We start from the raw sequence: 16,188 nt of genomic DNA on the forward strand, positions 1-16,188 counted from the left end.
TTTTGAAAAAGTCGGTCAACATCATGGGAGTCTTTATGTATTTTTTCTAGAATAAATTTAGAGTAAAATAAAAATTTTATGTTTAGTTATATCTAAATTTTCAAGTTATTTTACCTCTAAAAATTTGTTAGGAGTATCAATTTTAAAATTTTTTAGATTAGAATGGATCAAAATTTTACCACCAGAAGTCAAATATATGTACAGGGAGTAATTATTAGTATTAAGGTTTTGAAATTTGAAAAGGATACAAATGGAAAAACATGATAACTTTATGTTTTTTTTCTCTTAACATATATGTCAAAATTTAACAATTAACTTATTGTAAAACAGAGGAAGTATATATTTTGGTCAATTAGCAAACTTAGAAATCTCCCTCTAAATAAGACCGTTTAAAGACTATATTATGTATGTTATTGTGTTATGTTTTGAGAAGAAGAATAGAAGTCCAAAATTTCTCAACAAAAAGTTAGTCACTTATAAAGGAGATCTTTTTATAAAAGAAAACCTTTTCATCAACAAAACCTTTCTGAAGTAAAATAAAATTATAATACAATCTAAGTAAAAGTAAAAGTAGAAATTCAAGACAACTCCTAACAGAAATCTTACGTATAAATTTCTTTGTAGAGATAATGTGATTGATATTCTTAAATCTTAAAATATGATGTATCTTCGTTTCATTTTATGTATCGTCATTTTCTTTTTGATCCGTCCCAAAAAGAATGTTATCTTTCATTATTTGATAACTATTTAATAACATTATTTTCATTTTATCCTTAGTGGTTCCACTTATTAAGAAAAGACAACTAAAAAGTAAATATTAAGAGGATAATTTTGTAAATTTTACAAAGTCATTACTTATTTTTTAAACTCTGTACTCTATTAAATAATGACACATAAAATGAAACAGAGATAATAACATACGAGAAATGAAGCTGATGCACCCTACCCCCACCGTGCGTTGCCATGGCCCGTGACTAATGAATGATATATATAGTACTTCTTTCGTTTAAAAAAAAATGATTCACTTTTCTTTTTAGTACGTTTTTAAAAAAATGACCTCTTTTTCCTTTTTGACAATACTTTGATTTCAACTTTTCACATAATATATTTAGGGCCACAAGATTAAAGGACATTTTGGTACATTTGATGCAACTTTAATTTAAGACCACAAGATTCAAAAATTTTATTTACTTTTTTAAATTTTATATCAAGTCAAAGTAGATTATTTTTTTTTTTTTAAATGGAGGGAGTATCACTTTTTTAACACTGAGAATAAGAATAAAATAGGTACCATCTTTTTTACTAGTACCATATAGTACTACTTTATTTATATTCTACAGGTGAACCACATGTTATCTTCTTTATACCTAATCATAAAACTAACAAACGATCAAGAACCCCATTTCAACTTGAACCATTTCTTAATGATTTTAGCTTTGCATCATCCTCACACAAAACTATAACCAAAAAATTTTGCCCTTTTAACCCTAGACATCCTTGACTTATATTAGTCTATATATAAACCCTTATTACAGTCTTTATCTTTCCCTAAAAGGCTTTGGTATCTTTGCTCCAAAAATGGCGGCTACACACCTTGTCTCACACTCTCCATCACTTCCAAAATCCCTGAAATACCCTTCAAACCCAATACCAAAGTTTTCATTTTTCAAACCATTGAACCCCATTTCAAGAAACCTAAGCATATGCGCAGCTGTATCAACCTCTGAGCCTCAAACTCACAAGTTTCAGCATTGTTTCAAGAAATCTGAAGATGGGTTCTTGTACTGTGAGGGTGTTAAGGTTGAAGATGTTATGGAGACAGTCGAAAGACGACCTTTTTATTTGTATAGCAAGCCACAAATTACTAGGAATGTTGAGGCTTATATGGCTGCCTTAGAGGGTTTGAATTCCATTATTGGTTATGCTATTAAGGCTAATAATAATCTCAAGATTTTGGAACATTTGAGGGCGCTTGGTTGTGGTGCTGTTTTGGTTAGTGGGAATGAGCTCAAGTTGGCACTTACTGCTGGATTTGATCCTACTAGGTAATAATACTTTAGTTTTCAGAATCTTTGTTACTTGATAATCTTGTTAGTTTGTGCTATATCCCAATACAATATATTAGTATTCATTTGTAATGCATTTGGAAAACTATGAAAGTTACTTCCTTGAATAAACTTTGGTTAGTAGGTAGCAGTTTCAGCTTATCGAGTATGTGACTTTAGATAGGAGGTTGTGGAGGGCACAGATTAGGGTAGAGGGTTAATAGATACTAGGTAGCGCTGTATTGCCTTGTTATCCGTTCTTACTAGTAGTTGTAGTATTGCTTCTCTAGTTGCTTGTCTTTGGATTTATGTTACTAATTTTATTTTTTTTGTACTTCGAGTATCGGTTTACTTTCATGTTACTATCTATTGTTTTTTACTACTTATTTGATGTCTCTTGTACTCGTGTTACTCCTTAATCTGGACTGTTTTGGACTATTTTTGTTTGAGCCAAGGATCTATCATAAACAACCTCACTGCCTCTGAGCTAGGGGTAAGGAAGGTCTACGTAGACTCTACCCTCTCCAGACCCCACTTTGTGGGATTATATTGGGTATAGTGTTGTTGAATAAACTTTGCTGTAATATATGCTCGAGTTGCGAGGTCGATTTGCCCAACATCCATGCTACATCAAGGAAAAAGGGGGAAAAAAAAACTTGGTAATATAAGATTGGAGAATGAGATTTTTTACCAGTAGTAAAGCCTGCCTTTCTTTTTTTGGTTGGAGGTTGCTTGGGTATTCTCTAGTTGTCTGGTGCTGTATCAAAACTAGGTGTATATATCTATGCCCGTACTAGTTTAGGAAAACCTGGCACATGGTGGGCCTAGTGTACCCGAAATCTTGATGGAAATCGGAAAGAATTTCTAGTGGTTATATTAGTGAGTATTGCACCAAGAAAAAAATGTTACTGAAAGAAAGAGAGAACCCTGTTTTTTACCCGACAAATGCCTCTAGCTTACTCGGCTATAAAGGTGATGCTTTTTACCACAAACTTCTCAAATTTGTTGTTCTTCTTCCGGGTTCATATCAAACTTTTGGGTCAAACACTTCCCAGCCTTTATTTTATTTTAATAAGACTTTCTTTTATTGTATTCGAGGTTATTTCTTGCAAACTTAGCTGGTGAAGTATAATTTCTTCAGATAGTATCACCTCTCACATAACATAGCTTTGATTACTTCTATTTAGCTAGAACGACTGGCCACTCACCATTATATTGCATTAACCCAATTCATCAACTTTTCTCGCCTAGGTGTATTTTTAATGGAAATGGGAAGCTGTTGGAGGACCTAGTGCTAGCTGCCCAAGCAGGTGTGTTTGTAAACATTGACAGCGAATTTGATTTGGATAACATTGTAGCAGCTGCAAGGCTGGCTGGGAAGCAAGTTAACGTGCTACTCAGGATTAATCCAGACGTGGATCCCCAGGTATTCATGTGCCATGATATGAAACCTTAAGTGAGTTTAATGCTTAGATGTCTGCTTATTCCACTACAATCTCCACTCCGAGCCTCAGCTATTTTGCTGACATTCTGCTACTAACATGATCAGCTATGCTTTAGATAAAGTTGTCTTTCACATCTAGAGAATGATATTAACAATTATATTAGTGAAAAACATTGAATATTCTGTTCTTTGTATTTGATGTTTAGTTTATTTGACAGCAGTTGGGTGTTTCCAAAAGGTCAAGTTCACACTTTAATCGCATAGTATGGTTTAAATGTATCTTTTAGAGAATTATTTTTATAGACCTATTTATTTGAACTTTTCAGACATCCATCCACATAATCTTGTCACGAGAACTTGCAAACCCAACATCATATATGTGTCAAATCCAGTTCAATATCCCCTGCTTGAATCTCAAAGTAGAAGCGGTTTAAATGATAGGTGCAGTAGCCACTTTTTAATTGCTGGATTTTCGCCTTAGTCATTGTGCCAGATACCATGCCTACCTATCAACTTTCTCCAATGTTTTCCAGAGATATAGTTTCTAGTGAAAACCAAACCCCACCCTTTATTTCTAACTTTGTGAGTTGCTTGGTCCAAGTTCAATCTAGACTACGGCTCTTTTTGAATCAAAGTTGATCCAGAAAAGGAGGATTTCAAGTTTGGCCAAACTAGGATATCAGCATTAATACAACTTTGATTTTATACACACTAATTCTGGATTTTGAAGTTGAAAACATTATGCACACTAATTCTGGATTTCCAAGTTGCTTAACGTTCATTAATATTTTATACTGGCTAATGAATCATTTTGCTAGTAATCATTTTTGTACTGACTTCTTGAGTGGATTAGGTTCATCCTTATGTTGCCACTGGCAATAAGAGCTCCAAATTTGGCATCAGAAATGAGAAACTTCAGTGGTTTCTAGATTCTGTCAAGGCACATCCCCAGGAATTGAAACTTGTTGGAGCTCATTGTCATCTTGGGTCAACTATCACCAAGGTAATATTAGGATTGTCTGCCTTTAATTATTTATAACATTGGTCCACTCTATAGCCGGGGGTCTATCGGAAACAACCTCTCTACTTCATATGAGGTAGTGGTACGGACTGCGTACACTTTACCATCCCTAGACCCCACTTTGTGGGAATACACTGGGTATGTTGTTGTTGTTGTTGTGTTGGTGATGGTCGACTCTATAGAATTCACATTTTTACCTTGTCTCTGCTTCTTTATTTGGATAGTATGTTTACTATCTGTTATTAGATGTATTGCCGATGGGAAATATGAACCATGACCTATCTTATAATGCTGTATCGGGTGTCATTTATTTGATGGCTGGTATTCCCTTCTTGTCATCTGGTTAGCACTAAAAGATACATATCACATTTAAGTTCATTATACCCCCGTACTCCCATTACCCCTCTTGTTCGTTCTATCAATTTTTGAAGGGCTTGAAGTCATAAAGAAATATGTGTTTCTTGATCGGTGAAGTTATAAGAAAAATTGTAGAAAGTTAAGTTGTCTTTCCATGTTCATATCAGACTCCCCTTCTAGTAATATATCTGCCAATCTACAGTTCATGGAAGTATAATTTACATGTTTAACAAGTAATTTGTTGGTGGAGCCCTATGTTACATTTTTCTTTTAGGCGAACTTGTACATTGGATACTGCATGTAGCTGATCCTTTATTGGTTATTTTCTTCCTCTCTATTTTAAGTATGCTGCTCTGAAATATATCTTTTAGAAAATAATATTTTCTTAATAGACAATGTAATATCTCAGGGGTGGATGACATTACTCCCAATGATTTGTTGGCCTAAAACTTTGTTGTCTTTTCCAGGTAGACATTTTTCGAGATGCAGCCGTCTTGATGGTGAACTACATTGATGAAATTCGATCCCAAGGATTTGAAATTGATTACCTGAATATTGGAGGTGGTTTAGGGATCGACTACTATCATTCTGGAGCTGTCCTTCCTTCACCTAGAGATCTTATTAATACGGTAAATTTGTCTATCTCATATAAGATATATGACATGTGCCGGGATGTTTTTTGTAGAGTGATTTGCCCCAAGTCTGGCTCTTAGTAGTAGTGACTTTATTTCACTTTGATGCTAATTCACTTGTCCCAAAGACTTTGGAACATACCTGAAACAATTTTTGCTATACTCGTGAGTCTAAGAGACTAACAGTATATGTTAACATACGTATTTCTTTATTATCCCATGTAGACTGGTCATTTTGAGGTGGCTACTGGGTATTAGTTTTTATTTTCAACTGAAGTTTAGGGGGCTGGTGGCAGAAACCACCTTGATTGTTACGATTTATAGTGGGCAGTGTGGGTGAGAGAGATAGATTGCTTTAGCATTTAAAGCTCTACTGACTGGTAATTGACATAGTGCAAGGCTGTAATGGTATATCAGCGTGCTAGAATTTTTGAATTTTGAATAAAATTAAAGTTATTGCTCAAACTGTGGACCTCACCTGTGGTTTAGCTGACACTTCCTATCATGTGTATTGCAGGTACGAGAATTGGTCCTTTCTCGAAACCTCAATCTGATTATTGAACCTGGAAGATCACTAATTGCATAATAGGATAATTTCAATTAACCAGTTAATTAATTGGGTCTCATCGCAACATGATTACTTTAATTAATCGGTCAAAGTGCTTCAATTTATTTTAAAAAAATAAAATATATCATTGTTATGTAGTAGAGAAATCACATGTACATATTGCAGAATTACATTAAATAATTGACCAATTAACCATGCATCATGGAAAATCTTAGTAGCTTAGTTGGTTAGTTACCTGAACTCTCACTTGGTTGGTGAGGGTTCGATTCCCCACATTGTAATCCCCTCCCCCATCCCCATTCCACTACCCCCATTTTAAAAATTTTTTTTTTAAAAACATGCATCATCGCAATAATATTGTAATTAATCGATCAATTAATTTCGCGTCATTTCAATAGGATTATTTTAAGTAGTCGGCCAAAAAATTTTAATTTATTTTAAAAGTTATAATATGTTACTGTTATATATAGCACAAATCTATGTGCATATTGCATAATAAAATTACTTCAATTAATTACGCCTCATCGCAATAGAAATACTTTAATTAATTGGTTAAAGCACTTCAATTCATTTTAAAAAATTAAATAGATTACAATTATATTATATGAAGTAGAGTGTTAGCCAGTTAAGAACTCTCACATTGAGAAGTTGAAGGTGACTAAGATAAGGATGCTGAAATGCAATGGCGGAGCCAGGATTTTCACTAAGGGAGTTCATTAGTGAACATACGAACTAACCGGAGGGGGTTCAACATCTACTATATACATAATAAATAATTTTAACTATGTATATATAGCATAATTTTTCGATGAAGGGGGTTCCCCTACTTGAAGGGTAGCTCCGCCCCTGCTGAGATGGATATGTAGACTTACCAGAGCAGATTGGATTAGAAATAAGGTCATTCGAGAGAAGGTCAAAGGGGGTTCCCTTACTTGAAGGGTAGCGTGCTAGAATTTTTGAATTTTGAATAAAATTAAAGTTATTGCTCAAACTGTGGACCTCACCTGTGGTTTAGCTGACACTTCCTATCATGTGTATTGCAGGTACGAGAATTGGTCCTTTCTCGAAACCTCAATCTGATTATTGAACCTGGAAGATCACTAATTGCAAACACATGCTGCTTGGTTAACAGAGTTACCGGAGTTAAAACCAATGGAACCAAAAACTTCATTGTGATTGATGGTAGTATGGCCGAGCTTATACGTCCAAGTCTTTATGATGCCTATCAGGTGAGGTTGCCAAATATTTTCTTGCAGCTATCAGAGTTGACTCTCACTCTCTCTGTCCCTTGATCTGTATGTGCTATATATTTCGTTTAATGGGTGTCAAATGATATGCTTTCACATTATTTTGGAAGAGCTGAATGTAATTTCCTTAACCTTTGTGATTTCTGCATCTACTTGACGCCACTAATGAAATTTACTATTACTTCATCAAAAAAAGCAAAAAAAGAAGATCCCCCCGCGAGGCCCATGCTCCTTTTTGAGGATGTCCTATTCTTGGGGAAGATTTAGCAATTTTACAGCTTTCAAAACGTGTTACAGTAAAAATGCTTGAACTGCAGAATTTTTGTGATGGGTTTACTCCAAAAATGTTATGCTTCATTCGTGTTGGTATTCATGTTGTTCAACTTTTTTAAGTAGCCACTACCTGCTTGTGCTTATTATTATATGAGCATGCAATTTGGACCTCACTCTTTATTCGCACATTGCATATATGATTTACCCTTTTGTCGATTTGTGATCTTCTCTGTGCTCTTGCTGAGTAAATAATTTTTGATTGCAGCACATAGAGCTTGTTTCACCTGCATCCACGGAAGCTGCAATTTCTAAATTTGATGTAGTTGGTCCTGTATGTGAGTCTGCAGATTTCCTGGGAAAGGACCGTGAACTTCCCGCCCCTTCTAGGGTAATTTGTTTTGACCTCTCATAGCCTATTAAAAGGGCAAGAACTAGCCTCTTATTAGAGAGTTTCTTGAATACATTCTATACTGATGTTAACTATGGCATTTGAATTCAGGGCACTGGTTTGGTAGTTCACGATGCAGGTGCTTACTGCATGAGTATGGCATCAACTTACAATCTCAAGATGCGCCCACCTGAGTATTGGGTATATTGTCTTAGCTTTTTATTAAAAAATTCTGCACCTAATATTTCTTTGTGGTTTTGGTTACGTCCCTTAATGTTTCCTCAAGCTTAGTCATGATGGAAACAGACTTCGTATTCCTGTCAGCATTTTGTGCCCAAAGTAAAGAGTTGGTGTTTTTCACTATCTAGTATTAAGAGTCAAGCTGCCATATGACTGGTATTTTAGGAGTAAGAGTAGCCTTGTGGTTACTGGCTAAGTAATCTAATAACATCTATAACTTAGACGCCATTTTACTTTCCTAAACACGGTGAAAAATGTCCCTTAAATGCGAGTTCTTCTGTTTTTATAAATGTTGCTTGGTCAGTGCAACTTTTCTTTTTATGCAAGAGAAATCTGCTCTTTTCAAATGCAACTTTTCACTTAAATCATGCTGCAAGCGCTATCCATGGTTTTATCGATTGCAGCTTGAAGTTATCAAAGTAACCACAAATGTAGTATACTATGAATCTGGTAGTTTTTTTAATTTAGCAAACATCTTCTCTCTTGACATGTAATTTCACATGCAACGCATGCATTGATATCTACAAAATATTTGAAAACTGAAATTGGATTGTGCATGCTGCTGTTTGTAGGTGGAAGAAGATGGATCAGTGTCCAAAATCCGCCATGGGGAGACATTCGAAGACCATTTGAGATTCTTTGATGGCCTGTAAAACTATGGTTTCTTTTAAGCACTTTAACATGGCAGGATGTGAAACTCAGAAATTCCCCTGGTAGTTTGGTTCCTGTCAATGTTGAGTTGACATTCTGTATTTGGATTGTTCCAATTAATGGATTTTCACTACCATAGCCAACTTATAGATTCAGTAGTTATGTGGGATGTGTAATGTTGCAAATCCCTGTGGACTCCCCACTTCTTTTTGGCAGCCGGTGTCCGATATTGATATTGGAGTCCAATTAAATCCGCATTGAAAGATCACTTTAATATCTTATCCATTGTAGAGTGAACTTTTTTGTTAAAACAAAAACTAGCATAATTTGCTATGAAGAAGATTAAGGTACAGACCCATTTCTTTCTTGTATTTGGTTCTCATTTGCCCTTTGCTAAATTAAATGTAGTACTAAAAGTGACCTTAATTTTTTCTTTTTCTCCAAAAAAACTGACCTTAGAATTAAGTGAAAAGGCTCAAACATGTCATCGAACTATTAGAAATAATTCATCTATGTTATCCGTTATAAGTTTGACTTGTTTATGCCACTATCATTGAAAGTTCGGCTCTTTTGTGTCACTGTCACCAGTATAGAAAGATTCATTCATGCCATTATTTTGTAACAATGTTTTTTGCAAAATTATTTTTGTCATGTAGCCTCTTAATTAGAGGTCCACATTATCAAATCCAAATCAATGGTGATGAGGGGGTGCACGGGTGCAGAGGTGTGATAGGTTTGTTATGGTTGATTTTGGACGGGGTAGAGGTAGATCGAAGAAATATTGGATGGAGGTGATTAGGCATGACATGAAGCAGTTACAGCTTACTAAAGATATGACCAGGTTTGGAGGAGTGTTCTGATGAGGTTGTGATCTCAAATAGATAATTTATAATATTACTCTGTCAGTGTCTTGTTTTTTTTATTATCTAGTGGTGCGGTATCTCATTTTGTAGTTATTTTTATGTTTGTTGTTTGTTATACTGTTATTTGTCATAAGCCATGGATTTGTCGGAAATAGTCTCTACTCCCACTGAGGTAGTGGTATGAACTGCGTACACTTTTACTCCCTCCAGACTTCACTTTATAGGATTGTATTGAATATGTTATTGTTGTTGTTGATGTCTTAAATAAATCACATATACATATTGCATAATAGAATTACTTTAAATAATCGATCAATTAACTACGCCTCATCATCTATAATCTATAATCTATAACTATAATCCATAATCTATAATATATTAAAAGTGTGAAGATCCTTAGAAAAGTGATTTGAACTTTCTGTCCTTTATTAAAAGTCTCTGCTTTAGATAAAATCGTCTTTTCACTTTTTTTTAATTACTTTAATGATATTAAAAATTAAATAGGGAAGGGCTTTTTTATTATAACTAATTTAGGATACGTGCGTTGCATGTGTATGCCACGTTAATAATAAAATTATGTATATAAAATGAGCAAATTGTGACGTGTGTGACTTAAATCATTAAGTACATAACTTTTAAAAGTTGTTTAAATATTACTAAGCAATATGTTTGAGTTATAAAATAAATAAGTTTAATTAATTGCTAAAAATATTACATAAATACCGTACTCGATAAATTAGTACGCCCAAATTAAAAGAATAGATGATAACCCTAAACTTCATCATCTAAATAAAAGCTCTACATATCAAAATTCAACACTAAATTAATACGTTATATTTCAAATTCAACAAATAAGTTGAATTATTCAACTATAATACTGACGAATAATGTACTAAAATATACATAGCTTAACAACATAATTAAAATAAGAAAAAAATAAAAAAGATAAAATTTTTAATTTTTTGACTACTTTATTCGGCAGCAACAAGCTTAATTATTCCATCCATATTTTTAATTGAAAATAATGCAAAATTTTGAATTGAAAGAAAAACACAACAAATTATTATTAATAATCCACTGAAGTAGTTGCCTCTCAGCCTACTGCATAAGTGCCAAAAATAGGAAGAACAAAAAAAAAAGACTCAGACAAACAGGAAATGCAATACACCTAGAGGTAAGGGTGGGCATGGTATGGTACGGTATTTGAAATTTCGGTATTCGATTTTTAAAAATATTATATAATTATCATACCATATTAATTCGGTATGGTTTGATATTTTGATATTTGGTTTCGGTATTTTGCGGTATGGTTATCGGTAACCTAGTTTGTACAACTTCGATAATATATACTCATATACTAGAGTATTATTACTTTGAATTTTCAAAAGCACGTCGTCTTAATTGTATCATAAATACACATTAATATTGAAAAAGAAGTATAAACAATTCTTTTTGTTAGTCAATTACACAAAAAAAAGACATTTCAATTAAGATAGAATAGCGAAAGTTTCAATGTCTAAACATTTTTATACTAATACTAAGTATTATATTTTTGTGTGTGTATAAAAGTTACTTATGTAATTATATATATTTCGATATGGTATTCGGTATTTCGGTATGTCATTTGTAAATACCGAATACCATATCATATACCAAAAAAATTTAAAATATATATCATATACCAGAATACCAAAATTACGGTATCAAAAATTTCAATTCGATATGATAATTTTATGTATACCATACCATGCCCACCCCTACCTAGAGAAAATTATATCAAACGTATCTTTGGAGGCACTTACAGTTCTTTCAAATTAATGAGTTTATTGAGTTCCTCTGGCAACTTACCTGTGAGATTATTAAAACTAAGAATGCGGCATAAAGCAAAAGGCACCATACATAAGATTTCATTGTTTCTATTCTTTAATAAGGCTTTGTTGCAACAACATAATGTTAGTTTTATATAGGCTAAATACACGTACATACCCCTCAAGTATTCGACTTTTTTCGTATAGGTACCTCAATTAGGGTAGGTACCTATTCAACCTTTTACTCCTTCATAAAACATTTCAATTGAACACAATTGCTGATGTGGCATGTGTAATACACTCTCTAGTAGGAGAGTGAGAGACGATAATTCATAAAAAAAAAAATTAAACATTAAAAATCCAACCAATTAAAAAAAGACATATTAAAGAATTAAAAAGAAATAGCATCATCTTCTTCTCCGTAACTCACTATTTTCCATTTTTTTCTACATACAAAAAATAGATATCTTCATAACTTGAAAGATTCTTCCGTGATGTTTATCCGAAAATCCACTCCCAAAAATCTCCACTTGTAAATGGCTCCCTCACACCTCCATATTTTTTTTTTTTTGTGAAACATAACCTGACCGACTTCAACATTAATCAAGACAAATGTAATCCAAATCCATGGTCTTAGAGAAGCAACAATAGTTTGTTACCATCTATCAACATTCAATGTTAACTGAAATTGCAAACCGGGTTAACAGGAAACAACGTACTCATTGGTAGCAAGAATTTTTGACTTATAATTCGGAATCCTATAGAGGCCAAGGAAAAAAACAAGAAAAAAAGCTTCACACCTCCATATCTCACATTCAATAAAGGAACCAACCCATCAAAGAGCACCATGAAGAACAACACACCAAGGAAGCTAATACTAGCAACCTTCTTAGTTTTCACCTCACTTTTCTTTTTCTCCACTTTCTTGCTACTTTTTGGCGCGGGCGGTGCTGCCTGAGGTTTCGATTTCGAAATCGGAACCGATTCTTCTTCAACATTATTACCATTATCACTTAACAAAAAAGTAGTCGACTTTTGGATTTTACCTGCGTTATTCGAATCTTCACTACACTTTTTCCTCTTCAATATCGAGCTACATTTACTTATACCAGCATTAACACACCCAACTTTAAATTTCTGTTCAAAAACAACACCTTTCGACGAATTTTTACCTGAATTCAAAGAAGAATGTATCGATTTATTTGAATTAGATTGATAATTCAGCCCTTCTAAGAGATTTGAATTGTTCAAAAAGAAATGTTTCTCTATGTTAAAAAATGGAGAACCATTTTTTTTTCTTGTCTGCTCGAAAATGAAGAAAGTAAGTTTGGAAGGGAAGAGGGAGGGGGGAGGGAGAGGGAGGATCAGGTAGGTTGAGTTTGTTTTGGGTGAGGGGTATTAATGATTTTGTTTAACAAAAATTTAGATTTAATTATATTAGAAATTTATTTTTATAATTATTTTAAATTAAAATGTCACGTGTAGTCATTTAATTCGTCACTTTGCCATATCATCAGCGTGTGTATTACGCACATTTTACATTTTTTGCCACGTCAGTAAATTAGGCTCAATTGAAAGCATATGCGAAGAAGCAAAGGATTCAATAGGTACCTGATTTAATTGAGGTATCTATACGGGAAAAATAAAATAGTTCAGAGGCCTGCATATGTATTCCGTCTTTTATATATGTGTCTATCTCAATCAATAATACATTATGTGACATTATATTTGCTTATCTTTTTCCTTTTATATTAATCATTCAATTCAATTTTTTTTCGGAAATAAGAGACTGTGACTATTACTATTTTAGGTTATTATGTTGTTTTCAACGTGAATTTATATGAACTTGATAATTTTTTGTTTAAATTTAAAAAGATGCAAAAAAACATGGTGCTTTATTTTAATGACTTAAACAAGTAATAGATTGAAAGATAGTAGTTTTGCTATAAACCAAAATTTAAGTACAATCATGCTATGAATCAACTTAGCTTTCTTATAATTTATTCAATATCAAATAATACTTATTAGATAAATAATTTAATTTTTTAGGATATAAATTTCTTAATATATTATTTACGTAATATTTAAATTTTAAAATTAACTAAATAAACAATTATTAAATTTTAATTTTAAAATAATTGAATGCTACACATGCGAGGTTCGTGCGCAATAGATAAAATATCTTTTCACTATTTTTCATAAACTATAATTATATATAAACACTAATAATAAATATTTTTTAAAACTAAAACTCACTTAATTTATTTTTAAACTATTGTTCATTGCAGAAAATGTAAAAATCTGCTACATGGCGTTTTATGAAAGATTTTGCTACTTATCTGTTCTAAATTTCTTAATTGTATATAAGTTTGCAAATTTGTGGTGCTTTTAGGTTTTCACCATGAGAAATATTCCAAGGAACTCATTTATGCTTCAAAATAGTGAATGTTGCTATTTGTTTTAGCCAAAAAAAATTAAACTTTCTGTTTTTTCTTTGACGTACTGATTGGACTTTGTTTGAGCAATTTTCTGACACGTAATTAGTTGCTGTAAGTTTATAGTATTACTTCTAGATATAACTTTGTCAATCAAGCTGCACGTGAACTATTAAAACATATAAATTCATTAAAATATAGTTATCAAACAGTTGCTTATTTGAATTGAGTATCTAGAATTTAGGACTATAAAATCAATTAAACTTTTTACCTCATATGAATCTTTTTGAAAAGTCAATTAATTGGTATGTCCGTAGCTAACAATTTTGTTGCTAATTATTATTTTTTGCTTTTGATAATCAAAAGACTACTAATCTGATCTATTTTTCATTAATTTGTTCTTCTTTTTGATTGGCGACTTGACATAAAGTACACGTGATACGCACGTGCTCTAAACTAGTAATATGATATGTAATTAATCGATCAGTTAATTACGCTTTTTTCGCAACAAGATTAATTTAAGTGGTCGGTCAAAATATTTAAACTTAATCTAAAAATTACAAAATGTTATTTATTAAATAAATCTCATGTGCATATTGCATAATAGGATAATTTCAATTAACCAGTTAATTAATTGGGTCTCATCGCAACATGATTACTTTAATTAATCGGTCAAAGTGCTTCAATTTATTTTTAAAAAATAAAATATATCATTGTTATGTAGTAGAGAAATCACATGTACATATTGCAGAATTACATTAAATAATTGACCAATTAACCATGCATCATGGAAAATCTTAGTAGCTTAGTTGGTTAGTTACCTAAACTCTCAATTGATTGGCGAGGATTCGATTCCCCACATTGTAATCCTCTCTCCCATCTCCATTCCACTACCCCCATTTTTTTTAATTTTTTAAAAAAAACATGCATCATCGCAATAATATTATAATTAATCGATCAATTAATTTCGCGTCATTTCAATAGGATTATTTTAAGTAATCGGCCAAAAAATTTAAATTTATTTTAAAAGTTACAATATGTTACTGTTATATATAGCACAAATCTATGTGCATATTGCATAATAAAATTACTTCAATTAATTACGCCTCATCGCAATAGAAATACTTTAATTAATCGGTTAAAGTACTTCAATTCATTTTAAAAAATTAAATAGATTACAATTATATTATATGAAGTGGAGTGTTAGCCAGTTAAGAACTCTCACATTGAGAAGTTGAAGGTGACGGAGATGAGGATGCTGAAATGCAATGGCGGAGACAGGATTTTCACTAAGCGAGTTCATTAGTGAACATACGAACTAACCGGAGGGGGTTCAACATCTACTATATACATAATAAATAATTTTAACTATGTATATATAGCATAATTTTTCGATGAAGGGGGTTCCCCTACTTGAAGGGTAGCTCCGCCCCTGCTGAGATGGATATGTAGACTTACCAGAGCAGATTGGATTAGAAATAAGGTCATTCGAGAGAAGGTGAAAGTGGCTTATGTGGAAGACAAGATGCGAAAGATTGTGACGGTTCGGCATGTGATGAGGAAGTGCATGAATTCTCCAGTACGGAGGTGTGATAGGATGACTATGAATGATTTTAGGTGAGGTAGAAGTAGATCGAAGAAATATTAGAGGAAGATGGTTAGGCATGACATAGAACGATTACAACTTACGAAAGATATGACCCTTGCTAGGAAGGTGTGGAGGACGCGAATTAGGGTAAATGGTTAGTGGGTAGGAGTGTGTCCGTAATAGTAGGGAGGAGTACTTTATTTGTATCTGCGCCTACAGTCCGTAGTGTTTTGGTGATGTTGTAATCTCGAATAGATAGTTTATGGTATTACTCTGTCAGTGTCTTGTTTCTTTTATTATCTAGATGTATGTTATTCCATTTTGTTGTTTATTTTTATGTTTTTTCGCTTATTATAGTTCTAAGTTGGGGGTCTACCGAAAACAGTGTCTCTACTTCATTTGAGGTGGTGATATGAACTGAATATACATTACCCTTCTAGGCCCCGCTTTATAGGATTGCATTAAATATGTTGTTGTCGATGATAATTTAAATAAATCAAATATACACATTACGTAATAAAATTACTTTAAATAATCGATCAATTAACTACGCCTCATCCTAATATGATATTTCATTAATCGATCATTTAATTACGCCTCATCGCAATAGGATTAATTTAAGTAGTCG

The 16,188-nt window shown here is 32.7% G+C and overlaps 1 protein-coding gene across 1 annotated transcript; it reads left to right on the plus strand.

The window, feature by feature from the left end:
- The first annotated feature begins 1,279 nt into the window (after positions 1-1,279).
- Positions 1,280-9,009, plus strand: LOC107840425 (diaminopimelate decarboxylase 1, chloroplastic). Its single transcript, XM_047395175.1, has 8 exons — positions 1,280-2,045; positions 3,297-3,471; positions 4,343-4,492; positions 5,335-5,496; positions 7,111-7,296; positions 7,853-7,975; positions 8,087-8,176; positions 8,788-9,009. Exons 1-8 carry the CDS (start codon positions 1,579-1,581, stop codon positions 8,866-8,868), a joined length of 1,434 nt encoding a protein of 477 aa, XP_047251131.1. The 5' UTR covers positions 1,280-1,578; the 3' UTR covers positions 8,869-9,009.
- The last annotated feature ends 7,179 nt before the right edge of the window (positions 9,010-16,188 follow it).

The sequence above is a fragment of the Capsicum annuum genome, chromosome 8 (assembly GCF_002878395.1).
Source record: "Capsicum annuum cultivar UCD-10X-F1 chromosome 8, UCD10Xv1.1, whole genome shotgun sequence".
NCBI classification, from domain to species: domain Eukaryota; kingdom Viridiplantae; phylum Streptophyta; class Magnoliopsida; order Solanales; family Solanaceae; genus Capsicum; species Capsicum annuum.